The 12,146-nt window shown below is 49.6% G+C and overlaps 1 protein-coding gene across 2 annotated transcripts in view; it reads right to left on the bottom strand.

The window, feature by feature from the left end:
• LOC119382432 (CCR4-NOT transcription complex subunit 7) overlaps positions 1–12,146 on the bottom strand; it is a 125,929-nt gene that overhangs the window by 54,255 nt on the left and 59,528 nt on the right. For both annotated transcript variants that reach the window (XR_007415051.1, XM_037650132.2), the window contains exon 3: positions 10,954–11,147. Coding sequence is in view for 1 of the 2 variants with exons in the window: in XM_037650132.2 (XP_037506060.1) it covers positions 10,954–11,147 (194 nt within the window). In the remaining variant the exon portion in view is untranslated. The remainder of the gene's footprint in view (positions 1–10,953; positions 11,148–12,146) is intronic.

Here is a 12,146-nt window from a genome sequence, read left to right as displayed (position 1 = left end):
CCGCAAAGTTCGAGGTTCGTCTCGCACGCCGGCGCCGTGAGCGGAGTTAGGCCTAGTGACGACTCCGAGCAGTAGACGCGCCGGCCGCGGTGCCCGATGTTTGTTTCAAAGTACGTAATGCGTGGTCGCGAGTACAAGGAGTCGTCCCGCGATTATCTTCGTCACTACGTACGAAGTGTTGATAGCAGAAACTCCAACCGCTGATCCGACGAGTCAACTAAAGGGTCGGACCGAGACGCGCACTTACGACGTTCGCTACGAGCGCGGCGTGCCATCGTAATCTGATCGGGCTTCCGCTTGCAGCTCCTAACTAAAACGTAGTTACGTTCTTCGTGATCGTCGACTTCGAGCCGTGCACACATAATGAGTGCGAACGCGTCATAAAGACCGCGACTTTCGACAGCCGTGACCTCGCGAAGCGCAAGCAGCAGCCATGGCAGCAGCCGACGATCCCCTGAAGCGCGCATCGGACCAATGGCGAGGCGCGCTGGGGCAACATGGCGGACGCGGCCAATCGGAGGCCTCGAAACGACCTTCGGACATTTGCTTTTTGTGCGCTTGTTTTCGAAGGGAGGAGACAGCTGAGGCGGGGAATTCGAAGACGGAGAAATGCTCGTTCCGACGAGACCAAAATATCGGCGAACGGTGGCGCCGTTGCGGAGCTATTATTTTTTGAAAATCAGTGTTTTTTTGCGATTTCCGCAATAACTTTCGCCACCGTGGTAGGCGTAACAAATTTTTTAAAGCACTTCTACGTGGTTTTTGGTGAAGATATTTTGGAATCTGATAGAAAAGGGTCTACAGAAACTGAAAATGCGATTTTAAAAAAAAAAACGATTTTATGCCATTTTTCGCGATACGAAAGGCGCGTCCCCCCTTAAAGTGACGTCAGCTGTACAGTTGAGGGGAACGTGAGCTGGGAAATCGTAATTCTGTTTTTAAAGTTATTAAATGAACCCGGACAGTGAAACGAGTCGAGGTATAGTATTGAATGGACGGCCAGGATTCCGAATACACACGTAGTTGAAAACTTGTGGAAAACGTTTCATGAGCCCTTTAATTTTCGGGTGTATTCCGATTTCTGCATACAACCCGAACTACAGTTGATCAAGGTACCTGATTTGTATTCCCTAAGATCGATTAGGCGACTTGAAGCAAAGTTAGTTCCCATCTTCACGATTTTGGTGGGATAGGCGTTCAGAATCGCAAGATATTTCTTGCAAGTACCTGCCCTGATTCGGAGAAGTGATCACCGGTGTTCGTTTCCTAGCAGCTCATGCAACACGTGCATCAAGATGGCATTCTTCAGCTTTGTCCTTTTCACACACTCTAAATCGAAAGAACTGCTTCCCAAGCGATCACCGTTCGCAAACAATCATGCACGGAGAACGGAGAAAGCGAGCACAGAAAAACGCACAACGCGTCGCAAGCGGCTACTCCTCGCGCGCCTGAAATTGCTGCGGCAGGTGCGTCACCTCCGCGATTAGCTTCGGAAACGCGCCATTGAGGGCAACGGTGCGTTGCTGTATCCAATCTAAGGAGCCACGGCAAGTGAAGAAAAGCGGAACAGCAGCGCCGTAAGTTCACGCGTCAGCTGCCTGTGCCGGCACGCATGCGAAGCTGCGAAACTCTATTGGTTCTAAAAACGTGGATCTCGCCGGCTCAACGATCCTCGCTGCATAACATGGGACTGCGAGATTTCGGAACAATGGACAGTAAGTACGAAGCAGATGACGTGATCGGCCTGAGTAGCCATGGGGACCACCACTTTGCCGCTGAGCCTGAGCGACCTCGTCACCATGCAGCTACCGAAGGATGTCGCGAAAATGAGCCTCGGACGCGCCTGCAGAGACGTCTGCATACGGTAGCCTGAGATCGGCGCATGGCGAGCCACCATGCCGCTCGTGCGTCCGGGCCTTTACGGCGTGCTGCTTGCACAACGTGGCCTCTGGACAGCTTTCTCAAACCGTTTTCACCCAGTCCTCCATCAAGCCGCTGGACATCCAACCTTTTCGCCAGCTGGTACAGTCTTGCGCTTGAAAATTATGTATGGGGGAAGCTTTCGTCCATTGGCGGTGCAGCGCAACATTACTGTCGTTCGCTGCTTTTCATAGCCCGCCGTCCTAAGCATGACTTCCTTCGCACCCTTTTTGTTCACGATCTATGCCATTGGCATATCGAAGCACACCGGGGTCTGGTCGGCATTTGCAATTTGCCCCAGTTGGTAGCCCTTTTCCTGCCGTTTGTCCATCACGTATCGCTGAAACTTGACAAGCTTCTCCTCGAAGTCAGCGGGCAGCTTCTGACACACTGAGGTCTGTCGTCTCAGGCTGAACCCGAACCGTTTCATGAAGCGCGTTGCCCAGCCCCTGCTTGCTTTAAAATTGCCTTGTGCGACGACACCCTCCACGAAGGCAACTTCGCTGGCTTTTGACTGAATTATACCCAACGCAATGGATGGAAGCGTGGACAATGCCCTCTGGGATGACAACTTAGTGACAAAGAGGACAGCGATGTTACGGACGATGATGACGAATACATGTTCTACATAGTACGTGCCTACAGAGTGTGCGCTTGTGCGATGAAAATGCTGGGTTCTCTGCCGATAAAAACGGTGTTTTCCCTTTTTTTTTAACTCAACCTGCATTTTCTGGCCTTGCGAACTTCTGGGGTCGGCCTGCAATCAAGGGCGGCCTAGGTTCGATTAAATACGGTATCTTGGACCCATGTGAAAGATGTGCCTCGGTTGATGTGTCATCTGTTTTTGTTAAACTGGGTCCTCGCCAATCTCTCTCCCCCCCCCCCTCCCCTTCACCTGTCATGCAATTTGGTTGTCCTTTATATAGGCTTGCTTTTTTTTTTTTGGAATAAACTTTCAGTTCATATTCAGCGCCCGTTTGTGTATTCTTCTTCTCTTGTGTTTTTGTCAGTTTTTTCGCTGTTACACAAGAGAGAGTGGGCGCAGCGCTGACTTTCAACTGAAGTTTTATTACAAGAAAACTCTTAATAGAAGAAAAAAGCACAGAAAAAGCTTCATCCATCTGACATTGTCGCAGACCACTCACATGTGCTTCTCTAATACTGGCAATCTCTTGTTTGGTGAGGAAAACGGATGCTACGCTGACATAGTCAATGAACAAACTAGCCCAATGTTCAACCCTAATAAGTTCAACTAAAGAATGACATCAGAGTTGTTAAATTTGTGTATAAAATCAGGGTGTCTACCGAGTTGACATTTCTAAATTCCCTGAGTTTTCCAGGTTTTCCCTGAGTGTTTTTGCAAAATTCCCCAAGTGAAACAGAACGTTGTTTTATGTCAAATGGGTAGAGACCATATCGCTCGCTGATGTCACTCTCTAATACGTACGTTAGAAAATAAAAACGACTCATCCCATTTGAATAGTACATACAGTCAAACCCCGTTACAACGATCACCAAATTAACGAACATTTCAGATTAACGAACTTTTAAGAAATCCCATGCTGACTGCTTATAGTTTCAATGTAAAAATATTTCACTACTACGGACTTCAGAATAACAAACATTTCAGAATAACGATCATTATTTAATTCCCGTGTCATCTTAACAACACCTCAGTACTACGAACTTATATCCCGAAATGCGAGGGTTCTTAGATTTCAGTGTATCGGTCACGGCAGTCGGAGCTGTAAGCTAGCAGACGACGCAGCGCAAAGAGCGGACGCCCTCCCGCAAAAACCTGAGATGGCGCGGAGGGAGAAGGATGCGGGTGGAGAATTTTTTTTTTTCCTCCGTTGCGAAGGCAACGAGACGCATCAGGTTTTGTAAGCAGAGTGCCGGGGAACATGGGCTCGGAAAACCTGAGACGGTGCGGGAGAAGGAAAAAAAAAATGTACAAATAGCCACCGCTTTTCTTTTTTCCTGCATCACGTTTTACTTGCTTGCTTTATCAGTTGTTCACGTGCTGTCACCTGTACCAGTCTACTGCGTATTTTATTGTACAGTGCAGTCCACTTAGAACGATACAACATATAACGATATATCGGTTATAACGATGGGTCGAGTTATGTGTGTCATTTTATGCATTAAGTCTATGAGGGAAAAAACCATATATAACGATATGTTATTGGCCGCATATCGGATATAACGATCAAAATTTGCCGTCTGGGCGGCATTTTCTGTGTATAATAATCGTTACATTTGCGTTTCCAAGTTCCCCTGAAACGAACGATGCCGAGACGGGGCGAAACGTTTACCTACGCGAGTTCGTATCTGCCGCCATTTCCGCGCTGCGTGCGCCGCCCGCCCGCGCAGCCCACGCCATGGCCCACGTGCCGAGTGCCATCGCGAGCTTGTGCAGCGTGCCACAAGATGGCGCTAGCCGCACATGTTGTGCCTCGCCACTCGCGCGTGGCCCACAATCGCACCGAAAGGAAAGGGAGAAGAAAAGAAAAAAAAGAGGCGAAAAGCAAGTTGGCGCGCCGCTGCCGCTGCGGCGTCGTGTGTATCGCGGCGTCCCAAAGAATTACGTCATGATTACGTCACCGACACCATCCTGTTGGCCCGCCTCCGTGCCGACAAAGCTGTGCGCGGCCGGCGCGCGCCGCGACGCTAGTTTTGAATTCCTCGGCAGTCGGCAGTTCCGTTGTAGCACAAAGCGAGTGTTGAGCGCAGGCACCAGGCTGGCCGTGCAGGCAGGCTATGCTTGGCGGACACCTGCAAGTCTCCCGTTGTGGTTGGCGGGTCATTGTTCGCTCTTGAGACTTATCGGAGTGGTCGTTATGTCAGCCGTGCTCCGCCGCCGCCATACAGGAGCCCGTCCTAGTCGCCGGCCTTCGTATGATGTTTCGTGATGTCCCGTTACATGAAGCGAACTTCGGCCGGCGTGTGCAGTTTTTGTGGTGTTTGCGTGTGCGCTCTTGCTGCCGTGGTGGTTAACGGCACGCACCATCATGCAATGGCGCACGGATACTTCAAGACTGTTGAGATATTTAGGTGCGCCTAAAGCTTGACGCTCTCATTGGTGCTTAAAATAAAACTTTGTTTTTGACATCCTGCTTTCTAGAACATCTATTCTTTAGTGCAAGTGGTAAATTCGGGATCGGAGCTACGAAGATACGTCCCGCAGTTTTTTTTTTTCGGCAGTCCAGATATAGCGATCACCGGTTATAACGATCATATTTTTCGTTTTTCTCGATATCGTTATAAGTGGACTGCACTGTATTGGAAGTGCGTCCCGGCGTTCGTGTTGCCCTGAGCTCAACAACTCCTCATACGGCGAAGAAGCGGAAGCAGTTTTCTTTGAGTGAGAAAGTAGACATTCTTTGTGAAATAGAAGACGGGAAGAAACAAGCCGTCGTGGCTAAAGAACGTGGAGTGGCGCGGTCGACGATCGCCACGATTCTCAAAGATAAAGGATTGCAGCGATGACATGGACGACGATGTCACGGTAGCACCTGAAGATCGCGAGGAGTGCGTGTCGGCCACGGATGCGTTGGACTACTTGAGGAAACTCCGCATATTCATAGAAAAAAGCGGCAAAGCGACCAAAGCGGCGCATAAAAATGCGGACGGTCTAGAATTGTTCGTGATGCTGAGTTTAAGAAGTTGAAATACCTCCAGCCACAAATTCTTGGAGGAAACCCGACGTTTCGAGACCGGCTTGGTCTCTTCTTCAGGGGTGACTGTGCTGATCAGGGGGGCTTCGTCGCAGCTTGTTTTTGGCTCCGCCTTTCTCTTCCCTCACATTCCGGAGGCCGTGCACGTAGATCGGAGGCATTGTTCCGAGGGACCGGTTCACATTCGCAGGTGTGTTCTGGATGTGCCACGACTAGAGTAAGAGCCTCCTTCCCAGATTCCTTTCCGTTTCTATGATGGAAGCACCCTCGAAGTCAATTTTGTGGTCGTGCTTCTCGCAATGCTCTGCAAGGGCACTGCGTTGTATTTCCATCTTTCTGACGTTTTTGTGTTGGCGCATTCTTTCCGGGAAGCTCTTACTCTCGCCTATGTAGCTCGCTGGACAGTCAGCACATGACACTTTGTAGACCACGCCCTGGTGTTGCTCCCGGGATGGTCGATCTTTCGGCCGCGGTAGTAAGCGAGCGAGCGTTGAGGCCGGCTTGTGAACCACCGTGACCCCAGCTTTTCCGAGAACCCTGGCGAGCTGTTCGCTAGTTCCCGGAACATACGGGATGACGACTTGTTGGGCTGGTTTCTTCGATACCATTGTATCCGGTGGGGTGGCCAGCGTGGGAGGAGGGTCACGTGTGTCGTTCGCAGATGCGTCTCCGCGGTGGGGAAGCAGATCTCTCGGCATGCGGCGTGCCACACGGCGGATGAAAGCTGTCGTGTATCCGTTCTTTCTTAACTCGGCCACGACCCTCTCTTCTTCTCTCTTTCTCTCTCCTTCTGATGTGCAAATGGCTCTTGCTCGTGAAAAGAGTGCCGACACCACCGAAGCTTTGTGGGCAGTGGGGTGACTCGAGGTGAAATGCAAATACCTGCCGGTGTGCGTTGGTTTTCTGTACACTGAGAAGGTCATGCGTTCGCCTTGTCGTCGTACTAAAACATCGAGGAACGGTAGCGCTCCGTCTTGTTCTCTTTCCACCGTAAACTGGATTGCTTGGTCGACGGAGTTAAGATGTTCGAGGAAGCTGTCTACCGCTGTTCTCTCTATGATGCAGAAGCAGTCGTCCACATACCTCACAAATACTTTCGGCCTTTCAATAAAGGAACGCAGAGCCGCCTCTTCTACATGCTCCATTGCGAGGTTCGCAGCTGTAACGGAGACGGCTGCTCCCATCGCGGTCCCATTGGCCTGTCTGTAGAAGTCCCCGTTGTGCTGCTGCACCCGTCAAAAAACGATCACGGACTATTTCAAATAAACGTGCCTTGTCTGACGTTCACGTGTGCATTGTTGTGAGAAACGAGTCCAAGGATGTACCGTTGCAAAGGCAGGACGTTTGCGTTACTGAAATTCTATGGTTATGGTAAACTTTTGGGCTTTCACTATAACAACCTTTCAGAATAACGAACATTTTTCCGCAGTCCCCTGCAGTTCGTTATACTGAGATTTCACTGAACAACAGTTAAACCTCAATATAGCGAAGTTGGTAAAAGCGGCAACTCACTTCGTTATGTCAAAACTTCGTTAAACTGAAATTTGACCATTCGTGCAAGGCATAGTTACTGAAGATTAATCTTAAATTGAAAATGCCACAAGAATGCTCGACTAATATGGCGACGTGAAAAAAACTTTTTATTTTTTGCGTGAAAAAAAAAATATTTTGTTGAGCCTGCGGTGCAGCAATCACAGTTAGATGCCTTGCCAGAGTGTCACATGTAAAGACGAAACAAATGTGGGTATAATGCACTGTGGAATTGCGTTTGTTCTGCTGCTGCGGGTTGTTGTCATATCCTCGCGCGTTGCCCAGAGCAATGCCACGCCTTTGCTATCATGTTGCCCAGTCGAACCATTTGCTCTCCACGAACGCACAACATCGAAAACCATCCCACGTTAGAAAAAGAGTCACAGTTTCACCGTGAGAGCAAAATTAAATCCGATAGCAACAAGGTAGAATTTTATATGAATATGGGTAGCCAGCGCTGCCCAGGTGGCGCGCCTAAAATGTACAAGCTGCGCCGCCCTGGCGAGCTAGCTGAGAAACATCCAGTAATACAGAGCCGCCGCGAGGCGTACGACGGCACGTTTCAACGTGCCTTCACATACCTCGTGGCACGCACAAACGCATGCTGAACATAATTCGACACTACCACGGCTTTTGCTGGATGAGCGTCGTTTTGTAGATACTTTGGAACGTGCAAGACTAGCGAAGATCGGGACACTTCGCTGCACTGTGGCGCAGCGGGCGAGCAGCGATGCCACCGATTATTCTATGCTGCAGTTTCAGTGATGTGATGTGTGCGGACGGGTACCTTCGCGAGAGCGTGCTGTCAAAAGGACGGAAGGTGTCCAATGCAAAGTATGTCTATGACGTGGAAGAAGCTGTTTTTCGCAGAGACAGCGATTGTGACCTTTCGGTGAAGTGTCAAGCACCGTACAATGTAAACTTACAGGTAAGTGTGTTCAAACTGCGCTAGCAAGCTCGACGGTGTGTGCATTGTGCTCGTTGTGCGCCCGCTTTGAAATAACTTAGTGCCTCAGGCAGCACTGAGAACATTCAGCCCAGTGAGTGACAGCTGTTTTGAGCGAGCATGTCACATTTACGTAATCTGTAGTTACAGCTCTCGTACTATATTACAGAAGCTGTTTCGCTACACGCTTTCCTTTACGGTGTTTTTAACGGCTTGCATGTGCCCACTAAATGCTCGTATCGCATTCTTTAAAAGAATGTTCTTGAAGCTGACGGTGAAGCGCGAAATAAATGTAAAAAGTCCGGTGCAAAGTGGAGATCAGTGGTGTTAGCGGAAATGCAAACATGCCGCAGGTCTCGTGTTTTAACGACGTCGACTCGCCATCGTCTGCAGACCGTTTGCAAACTTGCGATCGGCCGTCGTCTAAGCGTGATACTTAAAAAAAAAAATGCCTTTGAGGAACCTAGTGGTAATGGACTTCGTGGTGGTTCCGAGTTTGACATGCAGTGTGTGATCAGCAATGGAACATGCGTAGACAACACGGTTTTTCTAGCAGTCATGAATTTGTAACCGGTCTAGAGCTATGAACTAGACAGTGACGTATAATACCGTTTTACTCAAATGTAACGCGACCTTTTTTTCTAGATTTTTGCAACCTAAAGTCGACCCTCGCGTTACAATCAAATACCGAAATTTTATTTTTTCTTCCTGGACGTAATGAAATGTCACCGCGGCGTTGCAATGGTGGTCATGTTACAATCGAGTAAATACGGTATGTGTAATGTACGGCGCGATGCTTACGCAACCTAAGCTGTCACGTGCTTTCTTTAACTTTTTCAAGGCAAGTTTCAAATAAAAGATTTGTGATGTTTTCCAGAGCGCCAACCCATGTGCATTGGTGGAAAGCAAAGCCGAAGGGAGTCAACTATGCTCTAGACTATTTTTTTTTTTTTTTTCAGTTATTAAACACATTTTTGATTGTGGCATTTGTGAATACAACAATACCGCCGGTCTCGACGCTTCTTTTTCCTCGTTTGATGATCGCGCACGGCGGCATGGTTCACGTTAGCAGCCACTCGTATTTATTTGTATGCCCGAGTGTTTTCGGCCATGCCCGGCAGGGCGACGCACCCTGTCCGCGGAAACTCCAGCGCTGGTTCCCCATAGGCTAGCAGCTCGCTCCTTCAGGAAACGCAGCCGCTGCACTAAGAGAAGTGTCCTATCTATGGCTCAGGGAGCGATGAGAGAGGTAGAGAGCAGGAACAAGATTCTCTTTACCCCTTTTGGGCAGTGACAGGCAAAGCAACCTGAAAAAGGGGGCAAACTCAACAGGCAGCCTGACAGAGGAGGTGGACAACAGGCACTGAAGGGAGGGGCGGGGGCTGGCTTAAGGGGGGGGGGGGTGCTGCCCCCTTTGGATCCGCCACTGCTATGGCTTCAACGGAAGTTTTGCAATTAGAGCCACAACACATACACCCCCCCCCCACCTCCCCAAACCTCCGGCTCTTATCTCCGTGTGCCCATCGCGCGAACGAGACGGTCGGCTCGTTTCATCTCTGCTTCAGCCTCGTTCGTCAGCAGCGCTCGCGCGCTTTCACTCGCGCATGGAGCATACGACGCGCGGGGTGATGTAATCGCGATTTGGACTTGATAAGGAAGATCATGGCGAAGGCAAAAATTCGCGTCGAAGTGTCCATATAACTGCTATCGCAAAAAAAAAAGCAATATAGCTGCGGGCTAAGATAGCATGAAAGCACGGCAACAGCCTGAATTACGGCACATCCGGTTATGGTGGAAACGTTACTGTTTTCCGACATCGCGCGCTGAATCGAGCAAATGGGAACCGTGCTGGTGTCGCGAATTTCGGTCGCCGCTATGCCTTGGCTCTGAAAAGTTTTGTAATTCGGCGTTGTAGCAAACATCCACGTGGTGTGGCTGGTAATTGCGAGCTGCAGCCGCCTAAAACTTGTTTCAGCAGTGCCCTCATCCGGAAAAAAAGAAAGAAAAAAGCTTTCACTTGCTGTGAATGGGCCCGTTAGTTACGCTAGCTCTCGCCTGGAAATTTATTCTATTCTTCACTGAGTCCTAAATAGCATCTTTGAAGCTCGGGATCAGAGCGAGTGAGCTCTCCGATAACAGCCAACAAGCGTCGTCTTTTTTCTCGCCGATAAGGATGGCTTGCCAGATACCAACCTTGTCGAAGACACCCGCTTCCTGAACAATCGTGATCACTTGCAAGATAACTTGAGCTCGTTACACCTACTGCTACCGCTTCTACAACTAATCATGCTTGTTACTTGAAACGCGGCGATAACAAAAACACCATTCGGGCACTAACGCACAGCACGCGCGAGAAAGAATACAGAACTACACCACGTAGTCACACCGTGTTTCCCTGACAACATTGCACAATACGATGTGTCGTGGTTCATGGTTCCCGCATGCCACGCATTAGCCGGATTCTCTCCCACTTCACCACTACGAAGGCGATGACAGCATCGAGGTGCGCCACTTCCCCACTGCTGTAGCGGCCGTTTGATTTGAAAAATGCGTTCACAAAATATTGAGCCAGCGCTACCGAGACTTTCTTTCCTTTTGAATAAAGTTACTGTGGATTTTCCCTAATGGGAGCACAATTTCCCTGAGAATTCCCGGTTTTCCCGGTCAGTAGACACCCTGAAAATGTTTTTTACACGACAGACACTAAAATGTTTAATTTGTTCTGCACAGGGTGAGCTTTGGCATTGAGGGTACGCACGTCTCAGTCAAATAAGTCCTGGTGAAGGCGTTATGTTTGCCCTTGTGGCATCGCACAGATGGCACTAAATCTTATCAAATGACTCACAGTCAATGACAGCCACTTGTTTGACTTGCACTCACGTGAGACTGAACTTGAAGTTGAACTGCCAGGTGGAGTAATTTGGGGGTGTGTTTCCATGTTCGTCGAGAAAGGTGAGGCCCAGCTGGATGATCTTGAGAAGGTCCACATTGCAGCGCAGTAGCTGGTACTGGTAGTCTGCTGTGCTGCGGAACTCCCCAATGGGCCGGGCCACAACTCCGGGAAACTCTGTGTCCTGAGACATAACAGTGGCGGAGAAGTGTAAGCCAACAACAAAACCTCATATTATTGTTGCTGACCGAGATGACGAAACAAACCAAATTATTGAATGTAAAAAAAAAAGGAAAAAAGTTTCCTTTGGGTTGTAGCGTATTTCAGGAATCAAGAGCCTTGTTCTTGACAATGAGAGATAGCATGTATAATCAACAATCCACTTCCTACCTTACCCGGACAAAGCCACTTTGATGAAGTGGCGACAACATGCAAACGCCACTCCCTGTGAACGCATACCTGCCAAGTTTGGAGAAACGGAATCCGGGAGATTTACTCAACGGTGTGGGAGGGGGGGGGGGGGAAGGGGTATAAAATATTTTGACTGCGGGAGGAGGGGGTATAAAGTATGCCGACCGGGTGTGTGTGTGTGTGTGTGTGTGTGTGTGTGTGTGTGTGTGTGTGTGTGTGTGTACTGCGATAGCAATTATATGTACATTAGGCAGTTTTAGAACAGCGTACGCAAAGCTTTGCGCTGGCTTTTAGCGCAACTGCGCCTGCGCGTGCGTCGTACGCGCTTGCGGGCTCCCGGTAAGTGACGGAAATAGCGGGCCGCAAACGCTAACGCTAACTTAGCGTACGCAATTCTAAAACTGCCTACTGTCAGCGGGATTTTGCGGTCGCCGCTGATCTGTACAGAGTCCAAACCGATAACATCGCTTACGCATCGTCTGTTTCACGTGCAAGTAAATGCGCGCTAGCGCTAGGGACGAACGCGGCTGAAGCAGAGATGAAACGACCCGGCCGTCACCGTCGCGCGAAGGGCACATGCGATAACATCGCTCCGCGTGCGAGGCCTGTCGTCGCTTGCTTACCAGTTATTTCGTCGGGCAAGGGCTCATAAGGGGCGCCGTTGAGACGGGGACGGTCGCGAGCGCTGGCGAATGCGCTATCTCGACAGACATCGGCTACCCTTTTAAGTGCTGGACTGCGGCGCAAAGTGCACAGCTACTTCATGCGCAAT

This window comes from Rhipicephalus sanguineus, chromosome 2 (genome assembly GCF_013339695.2).
Source record: "Rhipicephalus sanguineus isolate Rsan-2018 chromosome 2, BIME_Rsan_1.4, whole genome shotgun sequence".
Classification (NCBI taxonomy): domain Eukaryota; kingdom Metazoa; phylum Arthropoda; class Arachnida; order Ixodida; family Ixodidae; genus Rhipicephalus; species Rhipicephalus sanguineus.
The sequence above is the reverse complement of the archived record's forward strand: the minus strand, read 5'-3'. Positions and strand labels throughout refer to the sequence as shown.